The following is a 17,994-nucleotide window of genomic DNA, read 5'->3' on the forward strand; positions in this document are numbered from 1 at the left end:
GAGAAAATAGAGAGTGAGATATTTGACTTACATTCATCAGGTGAACAGAAACATGAATGTTAATAAAGCTCCATAACTGGTGGATGTGTAAATATCCAAACTAGTTTGCTAACAATCTTGTCTGTTTGCTTATCTTTGGACAATAGGAAGAAACTACACAACACAAGGAGAGGATGTATGCAAGCATGCAAACCACACCGAAAGGATCAGAGCCAAGAATTAAAACCTGAGTCACCATACTGCCTACGTCTTTTGTCGAAGATAATTGTCTTGGCATTTCATTGATCAATAGACGAGACAGACAGGAAACATGGGGAGGAAATTGGAGATTATGAACAAAAAAAAATCCCCAGCCATAATTGAACAAGGAATATTGTGCAACTGTGGGGTATCTGTACACTCCACTCACCTGTGATGGCTGTGTTGCATCCGGCGCACTTTTTGGCATACAGGCTGCTGAAACACTTGACACAGTACGGAGTTTCCCCCTGCGAGGTGAAGGGTTGGCCGGCCAGTGGGGCTTTGCAGCCCGTGCAGAGAAAACACTCTTTGTGCCACACCTCGTCTTTGTAGGTCACCCCTCCTTTGGTCAGAGCCTGCCAGACATAAATAAAAAAAAAACTGTATCAGTAAAACGTGATTTTTTTGTTAATGATACCTGGCAGCATTTTGTAAAGTTGTTACTGCAGGGATGCCTCTGATGGCTTTCCCCTTTGGGCTCATTTCTACTGATAAAGTTTGATTTTCAGTTGGTGGTATTCTTTTATCTGCCCGTCAAAATGGCTTCTTGACCTGACCTGTTGATGTGAGGATTTGCTGCTTTTCTGTGTTTTATGGCATTGTAAATGGAATATCTTTAGGTTTTTGGACTGATGGTGGGATAAACAAGACTCTTGAAGATGTCACCTCCGGCTCTGGGAAATTGTGATGGACTACTTTCATTAATATTGTGTTGGGTACATTATTAATGATCATTATCGATCTGCTGCGTATGTGGCCTGTTCACCTTTTTGCAGAGGCTACACTGAGGAGCAAACCTGCCCTCGTAGCACGGCACACAGTAGTAGTTGTTATTGTCTGGAATGAAGGCCTCTGCACCAATCGGCTTCTCACAGCCGTGACACACAAAACAGTCCTCGTGCCATGAGGAGCCGCCGTACTCCAACATCTTCGATCCTGTCAGACGAAAAAAGTGTAAGAGACAGAGCAGAACAGCAGCAATGGAAACTGAGACGTGCGTGATGGTTTGTTGATTTGTTTTTGACATTTACAAAACCTGTGTGTCACGTGCATTCCTTTGATCTCTCTCCCTACTATGCTGTAACTATAAGCTTGAATAAAATCTGATAGCATTCACACGAAAGCTTAGAAAACCGAAAATGATCATTCAGTAGGACGGTTAAACCTGTTCTTACACAGTCCTCTTGCGCTGTACAATTACATCAGCTTATCTTGCATAAACGCAGTCTGACAAGCTGTAACAAAGCAGTGCTCTAGCTAGCATTTACGGCTGCACAGCATCCTAACACTGCTTTTTATTTATTGTACAGTTTTAAGTTTTTGGCTGTTGTCCACTCCCATATACTGTACGTAAGAAACACGTGCTTCATTGCGGTTTATAAAAGTTAGGAGACAGCCATGCCTATGAGACTGGACATCACATCCTTTAATCATTGGCCTTGTTTTATGACTTTTGGGACCTGAAACGCAGCCAGAAGGCATGACAGTGTTTTGAATTTGAACTTGGCTGCACTTTTGAGAAAACGGGAGAGGGCAGCAGCTTTTAAATGCATTCAGGGCTGAACATAAAATAAGAAGAAAATCACTGCTCAGTTCAGAAAAGAACTGTTGAGTTATTATATTCCACACTACCCACAGGCCCCGGTAATTTTCAGTCATCCGACACTACCGCTGCACAAGTGTCGTCACAGCGTCTAGAGCTGAAAACCATGCCAGGAGATATTTTCAGCAGAGCAAGGAAACAATCATTTAGTCACATCTAACCTTTCACTCCCCGGATAACAAAAACTCATTAGCCTTTTTTTTCCCTGCGAAGACAGGGTGTGAACTTTTCAGACTATTTGAGTGATTGCTTAAGGATCTGTCCCCAAGGAGGTTTATGAACTTGTGAGTTGTGGTCTTTATCTTCACTACCTGGCATGACTGTCTTGTCGCAGGCCACGCACTTGGAGGAAAACTCGTTGCAGTAGCAGTCGCTGCACACCAGCGCGTCTTCCTGGCTGGTGAAGGGCTCGTCTGCCAGAGAGCGGTCGCAGCGGAAACAACGAAAACAGTGAGCGTGATAATGTCTATTCTCATAGAAGAGCTCCTGGGGGGAAAGGAGAGGACAGTGTCAAACTGAGCACTGAGTAAAACCAGTCAGGATTAAGATGGTCCAATAATAAAGACAATAAAGAAATGTTTTAAATGAGCAAAGTTTTTTCATTTTGGAATTTAGGGACAACACATGGCACAAAGGAATTCAGACCACAGTCATTACATTGTTTGCAAAAGTCAGACATCATTGTAAGAGACATGCAATAATAAAACTAAATGCACAAATGACTGGAGGGAAGCCAAAGAAATTAAAAAATTACTGAAGCTAAAGACACTCTAGCTTCCATTTCACTGGGACTTTAAAACTGGCCTTGATTGGCTACCCACTGAAATGCTAAAATCCATTTCTATAAGTTTTCAGCATTTGAACTCAAACACATCTGTAAAAGCATTTTCAAGCTGGGTGTACCTAATTTGAATCACAGGAGCTGGTGTTGTCGTCTGTTCTGCGTTGTTCTGTGTTGAAACCTGATTGAGTAGCTGCATACAGCTTATTCCGCCTTGCCATTAACCTCCATTGTTGTCCAAATACACAGTTGCACTAAATGAAATATTCCTTCATAACAATGAACATGGGCGCTGTAGTTTATTTAAATACTCATCAAATGTGTTTTAGTCCGCACCTGAAAATAGTCCCCAAAAAATGCACTATTTACGCTGGTTAAACTCGTGACTGGTTTTTAAAGATTTATGTCTTCAGTGGGAACCAATGGGCTTTGGTTGAGGTTCACAGACAGGGTAGGGAAGTCAAAAACATTTAAGAGACAGACTACTGCATTGTTGGTTTTGGTCTTTGATTTGTTTTGATTTGTTGATGATAAGAAAAATATGTCAGAACCCCAGATTTATCCTTTAACAGTGAATAATATGGCAACTAAAGCACTTTACCCTAAACTGTAAGTTAATAAAAACACTTAATATGTTATTGTTCCTCACAGCGAGATTCTCTATTTGCGGCCCCTTCATCCTTTTGAACGTTAGAGGTCACGGCCAGACCCCAGGATTCATGTTTCCTTCACAAGCACACTTAAGTGTTTTGTTTTTTTTGCCCACATGGGAGTCTAAAAAAGTTTCCTACTTTCTAGGCACCCCACTGTCCTCCAAACAGAAGAGAGTTAGCAGAGGAGCTAAGCATGAGAGAGGTTTTTGTGCATTCCCTTTTCTCTCAAAAATCAGAACAACCCACTTTGTGACTTTTTTTCCTAACAGCTGTTTGTGTTCCAGTTCATCTGCAGTTCAAGCAAGCTCTGTGATAAATGGCCTCATTGAACAGTGGGTGAAAAACTTATTTTTGAGGCGTGGGGCTTCACAGTAAAAGAAACAACTAAAGCAGAGGGACAGAGAAGGATGACGGATGAATGCTGTTATGTCTTGTGGGGAGGAGGGACGGCCAAAGCAAGCAGGAAGGTGATTTACTGCCAGTCCCTCACAGGGAGACCATAATTCACAGGACAGTGATGGCCTCATGGCCAGTTTTCATCAGGACAGTGTTGTTAACTTTCACTAACTAAAGCTTTTGGGACAACTTAAGGTAACTTAAAGTAGATAACAGACAAGCTGGTGTTCTGTAAGTAGAGTTATGTTTTCCAGCAATGCCAGCTGGTTTGTTAAAGCTTTTTCCCCAAAGTAAAAGTACCCAAGAATTATTAGTAAAATGTACTTAGTAAAAGTACTTGTTATGCCCCCATGTAATGTCTTATTTGATTGTTATTAGTAATGCATTAACATGTAAGCAGTATTTTAATGTTGTGGCTGGTTGAGTTGGAGTTCATTTTATTTATACATTCTTGGGTAGTTTTATCATATTTATGATAGAGTTGAAATGGTTACTTAACCAACAGAAAATTAATCAGCAACTGTTTTGATAATTGTTTAACTGTCATTTTGATGACAATGAACTACCAGCTATTCAGGAAGAATTGCTGCTTTATCCCTGTTTCAAATCATTATAACCTGAATATCTTTGGGTCTGAAATGTAGTGATGTTGAAGTATAAAGTAGGAGCATAAAACAAAAATACATGTAGGCCTACTTAGTTACTTTCCACCACTGTACAAGTTGAGCTCACCTTGGCATTATGACCAATGATTTCTTTACATTCCTGGCAGGTGTTGGCATACAGGCGGTCGTAGCAGAGGATGCAGTGAGGGTTGTCCTCCACCTGGATGTATTTGCGTCCACACAGGGACTCGTTGCAGTTCTTGCAGTCAAACCGGTCACTCATGATGTCTCTGGCTGGCCTGCAGAACAGAAAATTCACAGGCCCTTTAGCATTCACTATCAGCAAGAAGACAGAGCAGGAAGGAGGAGGAGTGAGATTGGAAAGACGGAGAGAGAAAGCAGGAAGAAGGGAGGCAGACAGTTTTTAGATATATACAACTGGGAACAAAACAAAAATGAGAAAAAATTTAATATTTTTTATTGTAGTGTAGCTTTTCAAGATACTCAAAGATGCTTTACAGGACAGCTTAAAACGATCCTAGATTACTGAAAACACACTCAAGGCACATGGCAAGACAGGACACCATATCAAACATTAAAAGCTGTTGTCAAAAGGTGATTTTTGACTAACTTCTTGAAGACAGACGGCTTGGTGAAATCATGGATATGTTTCGAGGGAGAGTTCCACAGGGAGGGGGCAGCTATGGAGAAGACCCTGTCCCTACAGGTTCAGTGCTTGTTGCTGGAGAGTGGGAACAGGAGGTTGGCATCAGGGGAACAGGAGGCTGTGGGAGGGAGTGTGACGGGGGGGGAAGGGCTATGAGGCAGGAGGGGGCCTTATTATGGCAGGCTCTGTGAGTAAAGACAAGCAATCTTGAATGTAATTCATTGTGGGACAGGCAGCCAGTGCAGGGTCTTTAGGACAGGAGTGACGTGAGCAGAAGAAGCCAGCAGATTTGTTGACGCACTGTTCAGGACTTGATGATGATGTACCATAAATAATGCTATTGTAGAGATTGAGTCTGGGTGTCATGAAAGCATGGATAAAAGTTTCGGCAGAAGAAAAAGGAGAGGGGTTGGTGGAGACAAGCTATAGGTTTGAAGTAGAAAAAGGTTGTTTTGGTATTGACATTTGCGTGGTGTTCAAAAGAGAGGCTGCTGTCGTAAATAACTCCAAGGTTGCAGATGTTTGGCGAGGAAGAGATTGGCGATGGTGAGGCAGAAGTTGTGAGTGGTTTTGGCGAGGGATTTGGGTCCAGCGATTAAATAGGATTTATCACAGTATAGTTTGAGATAGTAGGCTTGAATCCATTATTTAATTTGCAGGTGTTCAGGGGGGTGAGTTGCAGTGACGATGGATTTATTTGAGAGCCGGACATCATTGGTGTGGCAGTGAAAGTGAAGACAATGGCGACGGATGATGTTACCAAGGGCAAGCCTTGGGACTGAGGAGCAGTGGAGGAGGGATAGCTGTTGATGCTGATAATCTGTTGTTTGTCTACGAGATATGACTTCAGCCAGGAGAGGGCATTTAAGACGGGAGAGAAGACTGGTCTCTGAAAGAGAACGCTGACCATAGTCTGAGAGGAGGAAGACATGTTGGTAACTTTGTAGTGATATTTCCCTGCAGAATAATTTACAATCTTATTTAGATTAACCTTTAACATGCAAGAAATGGAGATGGTTTACTGAAAGATATGACACCATAGTTAATGGTTAAATATTGTCCAAAAATGTTCCACATCCAGAAAGCTTTTCCTGTAAGCATAGAAAGGGCTGAGTGAACACTTTAACACAGATTTATGGCTCATTCACTTGTGGCTGATTTATTGTAAATCAGTCCTGTAATGATATAACTGCTTCTCCTGTTTCATCATTATTCACTAATAAGTGAAAGCTTATAATGTCTGTCTCTCCCTCCCCCTCATTCTTTTAAGAAAACCCCTGCGGTGGTTTGGCATTGAGACATTGAACAACTAAACAATATTAATTGTTGGGAGCTGAACTGAAACAGCATTCTCCATTTCAAAGGCTCGCTCAAGGGCTTTTTGATCTGTGTTTGGCCTGCGTTTAAAGGGTGGTAGTACTCATTTATCTAGTTTATTCCTTTCATCCAAAATTTTTCTCAAATGCATCACTTCCTCTTGTTATCAGTAACAAACAGTTTATGCCATCCAGATGTTTTATTGCTGCAACTTTACCATTTTGTGATCTTGACAATGTGGCTCAGAAAAATGCATCTCCAAAAGTTACCTTCACTTTTTTAACTCCAGTCACTGTGCATAAAGCACTTCATGGATTTCACTTCTTTCATTTGTCGCAATAAGACTGTGCCCCTTTGTTTAAAAAAAAAAGTTGTTTGTCTTCACAGAAACTGATTCTAAACTACAAACAAATACATCTCCCAGGACACTTTTTAATTCCAGCAGGACTTCTCCAAAAGCCCAACTTTGTCCAATTTTTAAGTGGACTGTATTTTCTCATAAAAATCTTTTAATGGGGTTGTGTTCCAAATCTCAATTGCCTCATTATGGGGCTTTTGTATGCCTTGATTGCCTTTGTGCACAACACAATCCCACGGGGGAAATGGGGTTGAGGGTTGGTTGTTTTTGCTGAAGATCTTTTGTCCCATTAGGAGTGTAATTGAAAGCCACAAGCCAGCAAGCACGAAATGAGAATGAGAAAATGACAATACTAAGTAAGCATGGTTTTAGTTTGTAGGTCAAAAGATGTTGATGTGTCTTCTGTATAAAACTGGGCTATTTGTAAAGTTTGTTTATGTAACTGTTCTTTCAACAGCATTTCAGCGACTGTATTTTAATGTGTAGTTAGGCTCTGCTTCACAATGAAATATAGTCATTATAATGCTGTTGAAATGTAGCGGAAACAGTAGCTGTGTTATAACATCTTAAAAATGAGACATCTCAAGAGACTTATCCTGTCAACAATAAATTTGACAACAATATGACGATTTAAATACACTGAGGCTCTATAGGCACCAATTTACCTTTTGAAGTAGCCTACTGTACATTCCTTACTTAATTTAAATAAATTACTTGATTAATGGCTCTTGGAGCAGAGGAAAAACTGGTGGAAATCCGGTATGGCACATAGACATCCCATCCCACCATTATGACTGAACACAGTGGGGCATTAGCAGGGTATGTGACCCCATGTTCTGCAGCAACAAAGGGAAATGAGAGAGGAAATGAAGTGTGGGGGGTTAAAATACCCTCCTGTGGAACAGTTACGACAGGGCAGACAGTGCTCAGAAAGATATATACTGTGTGGATGAAGATAATGGATAAGGAAAGGTCTAGAGTTTGGGTATATATTCATGCTCAGGATCACAAGGTCTGGAACATTTACAAAGGCAGACACTTGGAACCGGTTATTGTTTATAACTATTTTGGGCACAGAGTGGCTTTGACATGTTTCTATAATGTCAGAAAAAAGGAGGTGGGTTCAACAAAGTGCAGCTGAGAAACCGTGTGGTCTTGAAATCTCCGCAAGGGATCGAAGAGTTAGCCGAGATCTCATCTTCCTCTCCTCAGAGGTGGAAGACATCACTGGCTGGGTCAAAACGATGAGAGGACCCAGAGCTCGGTGCACACTAATGAAGGCCATTTGTTGTGGTTTTGTTATGAAGCTGGTAAGAATTAAACACCACTCATGATGACGGTTTACAACTCTACAAAGCTGAATTTTACAGGGTAGAGCGCTTCATGTTCTGTAGTATTTGCATCTGGACTGTTAAGGAGTAATCTTTAAAGCGCAGTTTACATTCCTGTCCATGTCTGACTGCTATCAAACATTTTGTTTCTAATTACCAATGATGCTCTCATTGGTCTGCTCACAGTCTACTCTCAGTCATGTCCTACAGCCAATGCAAGAAACAGAATCTCCCTCTCCTGCACAGCTCGTTTAGAGACTTTTTCTTCCAGTGCCATGTTTGCAAAACAGTGAGGACATCCCTCATGCATCCCTCCCTTCAGATAACAGCACTGCTTCCTTTTAAAGGGCATCGAGCAAGGTCAACAAAACAAGGAGAACTGAACTGAAACGAAACATCACATCCCATGTCTGTTTTCTGTCAGATTGCTGTCTGGGTGGGGAAATCAGCCCGACTTCCCTCCTAAAATGTCTGAAGAGGTTTAGGTTTCTATTCTCGTCTATCCATGTGTACGATGAATGCAGCAATAGAACAATGGTTTTCCTTCCGGACATAGTCTTCCCAGTTTCAGCTTTATGTTTCTCTTCCTGAGCCACAACATCTGCGAACACATTCTGTGGTTTCCAGCTGTTGTCTGTCATCAAATTATCCTTTAGGCATCCAATAGGGAATTCAGTGGGACTGGTGCCAAAACACAGCAGCATCTAATTAAAATCGTTGTTGAAACCAATATTTTATGGTTCCTATCGGACTGTCCGTTATAGCTTTAGAGTCAGCGAGGCAAATATCGCAAGACTCATACTGTAGAAACAGTCAAGTAAGAAACTGAGCTTGAGCAGAACCGGCAGGTAATTAGCTTAGCTTAGCATAAAGACTGAAAGCAGTGGAAACGTTTAGCCTGGCTCTGCCCAAAATCCCAAAAAATGCAGAAAGGGTACTTACTAACATGTTATGTCCTAAATTTTATCCATACAATTTTTGGTTTTAGTGGGAGTTACATGCTGTAACTATTTCTTTGCAAACATCATGACTTCCCGGAGTTTCCTCAACTCCCTCTAAACCCAAATATTGTTGTTTCTACATTTCTATTTATGTACAGATTAAACTACATCAAATAAATTTTTGAGTTTCTGGTAGGTGGATTTTTGAACTTTGGTCAGAGCCAGCCTGTTTACCTGTTTCCATTCTTTATGCTAAGCTAAGCTAATAGCCTCCTGGCTCAGCTCCACACACAGACATGACAGTGGTATGGATCACATAAAGTCAAGTCAAAGTACATTATAGCAGTGCTATGATTTCAGTGGTATTTAAATTTCAACATCGTATTCAGTAGTGAATAAAATTCAAAAGTAGGTTTCCAGTGAGATTCAAATCTTAATACTCATTTGCTTCTATACATCTTGCTTTAATGTCACAACTGACTGCAAATAAACATCTGGTAAGCATCTGTTCATTTCACCTTTACACCATCTAGACTGTGTGACATTAATAGTCTAAAACACTAACTCACATTTAGTGAGTGCCTCGTTTTGGAGGCGTTCATTTTACTCTACAGGTGTCCTCTTGGACTGCACCCAAGAATACTTGTCACCGCGGTTCTCCTCCTCACAGCGAGACATTAAACGAAACTGTCATACATCCTAAGTACTCTCTCTCTCTAGTAGCACGGTTGCTGAAACTATTTAAGACCACAATTCACCTTGATGAGTGGACATGAATTCTCCACAGATACGCTGTTTGTCCCGGTGAGAGATTTACTGGAGCTCTGAACGCTTTAGTGGCAGCCAAATGGCAACTGTCTCCCAGGATCAGCGCCTGACCGTCCCGTCTCATATCCCTTCATGGCTCCCTGCTGTTGTTTTACTCCTCAACAACCTGACAGTTTCTTACGACCAGAGCCAGGAGCTCTACGAGCCATGAGAGGTGCTGCAGGGTGTCGGTGTTTATTTTCCCAGAGCAGGAATTTGGACTTGTGTCTGAGGTTTACCAACCAGATTATTCCATGATGAATACCGCTGTCACACGTAATAAAATGTAGTGGAACAAATATGTAGGTAAGTGTTAAATCTTTCACAGCCACAAAATATGAATTCATGCGTTATGAAACAGCCTCAGTGCCTTTTTTGGGGTGACGTTATTCCCTCTCTGAAACAGGCACCTGAATCTGAGCTGTAAAACTGTTCATGTTATTTCTAATGCTTTAACTTATAATCACTGCTTTCTCCTTTACTGTAACACCCCACTAAAGAACTAAGACTGTTTGGGCAGTTAAAGCAGCGCTCTCTCAAAGTGGGTTTTTAGCCATGCTAGTGCAGTGGCTCTATAGACGGCAAGTTGTTGGGTTGATCAAACTGAAAGATCTCAACAACTACTGGATGAAATGTCATAAAATTTGGTTTCAGACATCCACGTTTCCCACAGGATGAACTGTAACACTTCAATGATCCCCGGACTTTTCATCTAGTGCCATCAGCACTTACAAATTAGTTTTTCTCACAAAGTAGGAGACGTCATCGCTGTCAGAAATTCTCAATATCTCTGACTTACCACTCAGGAGTAACATTTTTTCTGATTTTTGTTTTGCTCATAATTACGGTCTAAACCTTATAACATGAACACAGGGCTGCTAGCGTGTCTGCAGACTCTTACTCTTGTTTTCCCAATGCTTTAACTTACAATCACTGCTTTCTCTTTTGCTGCAACACCCATTAAATAACCCACAGCGTGTGTGCATTCAGTTAAAACAGGAAGGTGTGTAACAAAGTTGGTTTTTAATTACCTTACCACCCCACTTTTTATTCCCCCTGAAATGGATTACAGTACTTTAACGGCCTCTGAAGCCCAGAACAGTCCTCATATTGTGTGACTCCTGTGTTGCATAACCTGGATTTGGGGAGATGAATAAGAATATTGACAGCGGCACAATACTGTCTAGAACATGCTAACAGTGGAGCCCTGCAGTATCGCGGGAAAAGTGACACCCTTGTGGTGGCAACTATAAGCTGTCACAGAAAAAAGAAAAGACAAACAAGACTGGTCTCTTATGGCTGTCAGATGACTGCGCTCCCTTTCATCCCTAGTACAAAGACGCTCGATGTGGTGTGGTTTCCTGCAGATCACAAGGCCAATTTCAAATGCACGCACACAAATCAACATGAACACACACTGTACATTTTGCTGTCGCTGATTAAAGATCTCATCAAGATGAATTGCTTCTTGCTGTTTTAAACAGTGACGATTTTTTAAAATACTGAGTTGGCAGATCTGTTACATGATTTTGTTTACTTGAACATGAATAATATTTGCGGTTTCTTAAATGGAATCCTTATAAAGTCAAAACAGTGTCAAAGATTCAACAATGAGTCTGCGCTTCAGTTTACAAGATCATGTCATCAATTATCTGTGTAGACAATCCGTTTATTCACTTTGAATTCCACTAAAACCATATTAACATCAGTGCCATTACTGATAAATAAATTACCCAATAATTTATATATATATTTAATTTAATAAAACTTCCTGCAGATCACAAGGCCAATTTCAACAGCATGCACACAAATCATCATTAACAATGTACATTTTATTGCCTCTGATTAGATCTCATCAAGACAAATTGATCCTTTCTGTTTTAAACACTGACTTTATTGCGAGATACTGAGTTGACAGATGTGAAAAATAGCAGAATATTCCTGTAAGAGTAAATTTAATTTAATTTAATTTTAAATTTAATTTAAATTTATCTCATTTTTTTCAGATAAATCTCTTCTGTCATTTCACGAAAACCATAATATGATCAGTATCACCGGATATTAATGACACATAACCTGCTACTCTAAGCCTATAACATTAGGGAATGAATCACCTTTAAGGACAGAGTGTCTGGCTTTGTTTTATGAGTCTCCAGCTGGCCGTTTGTTTATCCAGTCTAACAATGTGGGCTGCAGCTGCAGTTTCACCTCTGCTGCTGTCGACTAAACTGACAAATAGATCTCAGCCAGACAACAAGTAAACAAATCACCACCATGCCAATTACACAGTGACCTGATGCAATAGTTCGTAACTCTCGGGGTCAACAGGGGTCGCGAGATGATTGTTGAGATACAAAGTAAGAAAAAATGAAACTTTTGAACTTTTCTCTGATTTCTTTTTAAAATGCTTTATTTTATGACTCTATAATTTCCTTGGAAAGCAATATGTCATTTGGGTACAAATTTAGGGAAAAGTCACGTAAATATCCATTCAGTTTTTATTTTTTGGACTTGGAAACCCTTTTCTCTATTTAAGGAAAACATAAAACATCATAAAAATAAAATTAAATGACCTGACCTACAGTTAGTATGGAACTTCATGTAGTAACAGCAAACTCTATCTGCAGAGTAAGAGCATGAAATGTGGTTAAAAGCGCCGAAAAGAAAGCTATAAAGAGGACTTAAAGAAGATTTTTTGTCAAACTGCTGTTTCCAAACTCAAATTCATTGCAATTGATTAATTAGAAATTTACCAACTGAGCTCTGTCTCAATTTTTCATACATTTCTTAACAAATTACATAATACTTTTCAGGACACTTCCAGAAAACAATTCAGTAATTACAGATCTGTGACAAGGAGTCAAAAGTAAACATGACTTGTTTTGGGAATCACTGACCAAAATATATATAGCTGTACCTGAACAAGACAGTTTACAAGGCTAAAAATATATTTCTAATGATGAAGAAAAGAATAAAAGTAGAAAGGAATCAATCCAGGATGAATCAAGTGAGGTCATGAAGGCTCTTAAAATTAAGTATCTTCAGTAAAGCTACTTTTGGCAACTTGTTGTTGCACTTGGATTTTACTTGCTTGACTGTCCAATGCAAATAAACCTAGGCCTAATCTTAAATATCAACAGCTATTATCTCAAACAAATACACAAGTAAGTTTGTTTTCTGAGAGAATGGACATGCTGTCTCTGTTTCATGTATGCAGCTGGATTTATTTTACTTTGATTCTGAGCTTTATCTTTGTGTTAAGTCTCAAAAAGGCTGAGGGTTGGTTTCGTAAGTCATTGTTATCCGGTTCAGAACAAGAAAAGGCAAAAACTACTGGTCAAATTTAAACTTTTGAACCTGCAGAAAATACAGAAGATAGAAGATTTTAAGGTTTTGCGCAACTGGAGATGTGGATGTAAAGACTCCACTTTTATGTCTTTATAGTAAAAAAAATGAAGGTCCAGTCAGCAATTGGTTAGCTTAGCTTAGCTGACCTAGGTCACATGACATTTAACATAGTTTGGTTAGATTTAGACAACAAAACTTCTTGGTTAGGTTTACGTAAAGATTGCGGTTTGGGTTAAAGTAAGTCACAAGTCATCTCCAAAATGTTATTTAACTTAAAACATGTGAACTTTGACTTTCTTTCACGCAGGACTCAAACCTTGGTCTCCTGAGCGAAAGTCCTTATTTACTTGACACATCCATCCACACCATCACCCTCCTTACATGGACTTTGTTGGTTGGTTGAGGAGCTAACAAATACTTTCAGTATGTAACACCAACCTTGAGACCTCAAAAATAGGGAGGATTTCAAATCCAAAGCGGAAGGTCTGAGGGTCCTCCCCCTCAGAATTTCAGAGACTTTGCTTCCTGCATTCTGGTGACTTTTAAAGAATGAAAATAATAAACACACAACAGTAAGTAACAGCATTTTTATGTTAGGCCTACCTTTTTAAATTGTACTTTATATTCTCAGGAAATAATGCAGAATAATTCGCCTCTCTGGCGTGAACTTCTCTCCAGGAGGTCTTTAATTAGCTTAAGTATTTCTTTCTCTTAGTACTCTGCATTCCTCTATCCGTCTCTCACTAGCTGAAGAGCATGAGAAGTGTTTAGCTGCATTATTATCCGGATGGAAACAGTAGACTTTTAGAGTAATTGGGATTATATACGTTGTATAGTTCTAGAAACAGGTAACAAATATGGGAAAAGTGTGAAAACGTGTCATAAATCGGGAGAAATACGGAAGAATTGTGACCCCGTTGGGAAACTGCGAGAGGGTAATGAAAAAGGGGAGTCTCCCGGGAAACTTGTGAGGGTTGTAAAGCATGCACCACACACTGTTGTTTTTACATTTTTGTGTACGGATTAAACATTCAAGATAAAAGATATTCATTGGTGAACTTCAGGCGAATTTTGTACACGGATTGGATTTGGCTAGACATTTATTCTTTCAGTCCTTATGCTAAGTTAAGCTAATCACCGTCTGGTTCCAGCCAAGAAATAGCCCTTTCATCTTTCTTACAATTTAGTTTTTGCATTGATTATAAAGTTCAATGTTATAACATATGAGCTTTGTGGTGTTGCCTTTGAACAGAGCCAGGCTAGCTATCTGTTTCCAGTATTTACGCTAGTTAGCTTACCAGCTGTAGCCTCCAACAAGAGAGGTATCTTCTCATCTAACTCCCAGCAAGAAAGCATTTCCCAAAGTGCTGAACTACTCCTTTAAAACTCTTCTTGGGCTGAACACCAGAAATAGGAAATGGAAAAGACAGCAATATGAGTGAAACTGACTCATGATGAGACTCTTACGGCTGTCAATTACTTCACAATCCAAAATCATCATCTTCCTGTAAAAGTTTTATTTGTCTCTGGCTCGTCTCCAGTGATTGTACACAGACCCAACCTTCGCCCAATGCAAGAATTTCAGAGGAATGTGACTGTGGTCAAAACGTGGCAAAACTGTGCGTTTTCAACTCTGAGAAGAAGAAAAAGCCAACAAAAAAAGCTTTTTTTTCTTCCCCCCCCCCTCCGTTTTCTAAAAAAAGACAAAGGCTCAAGAAATTCCTCTCACACACACTGACATTTACATTTCTTCAGGGGGGAGAATACAACCAGAGCTGTATTGTTTCAATGAATGTATTAATTTCACCCAAATGGATTGGAACATGATGGTGGTATGGGGATGGTGTGCGGTGATGGAAACTATGAGCGGTCCCGGAGGGGGTGGGGGGTTTGCTGAATCTCCAGAAGAAAATGTGTAATCTGAAGGAGACATGACATCACTCTAACTCGACAAGACTAAATGGCTTGTTAACATGTCTCAAAAAAAGACACGAGTGCAGAACATATTAAGTTTTCATTCCCAAGATATGAAACAGTATTTTGTGCATCCGAACAGATTCAGGAAACACTAAGGCTCTGAAGCCAGGAATTGTTTCCTCAAAGGTCTCCTTGTTCTTCTTCTCATAAATCCCACTTGAAAAAGGGGGCTGCAGCACTTATTCACAGTATCAGTTACTCACTTTGGACCCTGTTCAGGCCTCCCAACTTCAACATCAACTATTTCCTCACTCTAAAGAAAGAACATCCTTTCTGATGTGGGGGGTCAAATATCTGGCTTGAAAATATGCAATTAAGATGATTGTGCTTTTAATAAGGTTTGTTATCTGGCAAAGAAGGCACCCATTATAAAAGGCATATAATGTCTTTATTGTTAATAAATAATTTACTAGATTAATAGTCATTAGTAAAAACAATTTGGGGTTGCCAGGTTGCCAAAAGTCCCGTTTTCAGGTTTATCCTTTCCATTTGGTAAGTTTGGTAATGTCAATACATGCTCAAGATTCTCTGTTTCTAATGAGTGATGAAGTCTACTGTAATTAATGTTATTAACTCATTAATAAATGCTTTTAGTCCAGAGTCTCTGCAGCACTTTTCTAGTTCTTCTCATTAATGGCATTTAAGTGAACTTTAAAGCTTTAATAAATGATTTATTAACCATTAAAAAGCCATAATTTACAACGTATAAATCTTTGGGAACCTTCATTAGATGGTGCCACCGTTAATTTCTGAGCCTCCCTGTGTTTAACAATAAAAAGGAAAAATATATTCAAAATGCATTTGATGCTTATATGCATCGTTTTTCGCCAGGTGGAGACAGGTGGAGATCTGTGCATGCCTCAGCAGACATCAATGCTTCAAGAGATTATACCAATACAAACTCACAATAACACACTTTAAATTCCCTCATAATCTACTTTTTCACATTACAAAGCTGTAAATTGTACCTGTCGTCCTTAATTGTTAACGTACCTCTCTTTGCGCAGCAGCCTCTGGAGATGCTCACAGGAGACTCCTCTGCAGGATCTGCGCTGTTTGTCCGCTTGAGCTGCTGTGGTGTGTAAAATGAATGTAATTAAATCCTCTGTGAACTCCTACGAGCTGAACCCTGACGGGTTTCCACTGACTGAAGCATCTGTGTCTGGTGCGTAAAACCAAACCATTCCTTCAAACACCGCCCCTTTCTCCGTCCGTCTGTCTCTCCGCTCCCTCTGTCTGTCACCTTGTGGCGAGTTCAAGCTGAAAATAGGTAGTCTCAGTGTGTTTTTTGGATGTAACTGAATATTTTAAATGCATAGTAGACGTTTGATGTAACCTCCACCTTATAAGTGGAAATTCCCTATAATAATCCTATATAAACTTATAATGAAATAGAAGCTATTTAATGTGTTTTACAGCATTTTAATTTCACATGATATCACAACAAACAAGTTCATAATTAATATATAAGATAATTTTTGCTAATATTTATACATCATTTTAAATTGTTTTCTTCATAGTAACACTTTAACCCCAAATTTAGTATTTATAAGGAGTACACATGGCATATAACGCACTATAGTGTAATGTGATTGTAAGCAGACATAAGGACAATTTTAAGTGTTCAAAAGTGCATTTTTCAAAACGTTTACACACAAGCTCAACATACAGTCTATGGTGTTAAAGCATTTAATTTTCTATACACATAGGCTATGCAAATCATCGTTTGTTATAATCAGTCCATCGCAGGGCAAAGTCCACTTTATTGGCATAATTTTTCTGCACACCTCACACGGATGAGGATGCTGAGCGCCAGCTTAATACTGCACACTCTCTGCGTTGTCTTTCACTCTCAAGTCAGTTCTCAGAGTTTTCTCGGCTACACCAAATGTTACGTGGTCGGTTGCAAACTGCAGGATCCCGGAGAGCAAGATATAATTTTCTCTCTCATTGACCTCCATTTTCCACAGCAGTGAGCAGGAGGTCTGTGGACGATTAGAGGCTTCAGCTGTGGCTCCATCCTGCCACTGTTCATTAAGTCAGGATGTACACTACATGTGTAAAAGATGCGATGGCATCTTAAAGCTTATATAGGACCGTTGAATGAGTTGCTAGGTCTAAACAATAAATTAAATCATTTTGAATTATTGCCCAAGCAAGATGAGTGAGGGTTGACAATTGTAAGACATGTAAATATGCTGCCATCTGCTGTTCAAGCCTAGTAGTAACAACGGTTCAACTGTGGGTGGATGAACATTAGTTAAAAAAAAATAAAACTAAATGTCTGAAAAAATACTTTAACTCTCACAATCTTTTATAATGTAATGTACTATGGAAGCCCAGTCCTGCCTAGTTTATTGTTTAATTTTTTTAAATAATTATGATCGATCTGATACTTCTGAGATAATGTCTTAATGTTATGGCTTAGACAAAGTTGTAGTAATATATTTTATTTCATAATTATGAGGGGAGAAAAACATTTCATGTAGGCTTGATATTTAACTGTAACTCAAATTTATGAGATACTTAGTCATGAGAAAAAATTAGGTGATAGGTTACATACTATGTCATGCTTAAAATACCTTATAATTATTACCTACTGTCATAGTTATGGAATTTTCTCAAATCTTGACTTTGTATCTCATAATTATGAGACGCTTTCTCAAAAACTTGAATTATGAGAAACTGATGGAAAAAGTTAGGTGGGGGATTTTTAGCTTTATATGAAACTCTAATAAGCGACATGTGACGACTATGCCACACTTTATAATAATTACGAAATAAATATGTCATGATTATGAGAACACAAAACAAAATGAGAAAAGTTGGTGGATATTAAACTAATTTTGTTTGTCTTAACTAAAAATGGGGAGGAAAAGTTTAATATTTTATTGTAAAATGATGATAAACTGTGACATCTAAATAACTTTCACAAAATAAGATAGTAATGAGGACAAAACTGTTGATTTT

General features: G+C 39.2%; 1 protein-coding gene and 1 long non-coding RNA gene across 2 annotated transcripts in view; one reads left to right on the forward strand and one right to left on the reverse strand.

Annotated features, from left to right (window-relative positions):
• The window catches only part of LOC123977177 (four and a half LIM domains protein 3-like), a 19,453-nt gene extending 3,278 nt beyond the window's left edge, over positions 1–16,175 (reverse strand). Inside the window, exons 1-5 of the mRNA XM_046059727.1 lie at positions 16,018–16,175; positions 4,406–4,577; positions 2,155–2,329; positions 1,007–1,176; positions 410–596 (exon numbers count right to left, since the gene is read on the reverse strand). Coding sequence (XP_045915683.1) covers positions 410–596; positions 1,007–1,176; positions 2,155–2,329; positions 4,406–4,561 — 688 coding nt within the window. The 5' untranslated portion in view covers positions 4,562–4,577; positions 16,018–16,175. The remainder of the gene's footprint in view (positions 1–409; positions 597–1,006; positions 1,177–2,154; positions 2,330–4,405; positions 4,578–16,017) is intronic.
• Positions 1,008–2,432, forward strand: LOC123977178. The gene is made up of 2 exons (XR_006826564.1): positions 1,008–1,234; positions 2,178–2,432. It is a non-coding gene; the product is annotated as an uncharacterized LOC123977178 (long non-coding RNA).
• Positions 16,176–17,994: the final 1,819 nt, after the last annotated feature.

This window comes from Micropterus dolomieu, linkage group LG09, assembly GCF_021292245.1.
Source record: "Micropterus dolomieu isolate WLL.071019.BEF.003 ecotype Adirondacks linkage group LG09, ASM2129224v1, whole genome shotgun sequence".
NCBI lineage: Eukaryota > Metazoa > Chordata > Actinopteri > Centrarchiformes > Centrarchidae > Micropterus > Micropterus dolomieu.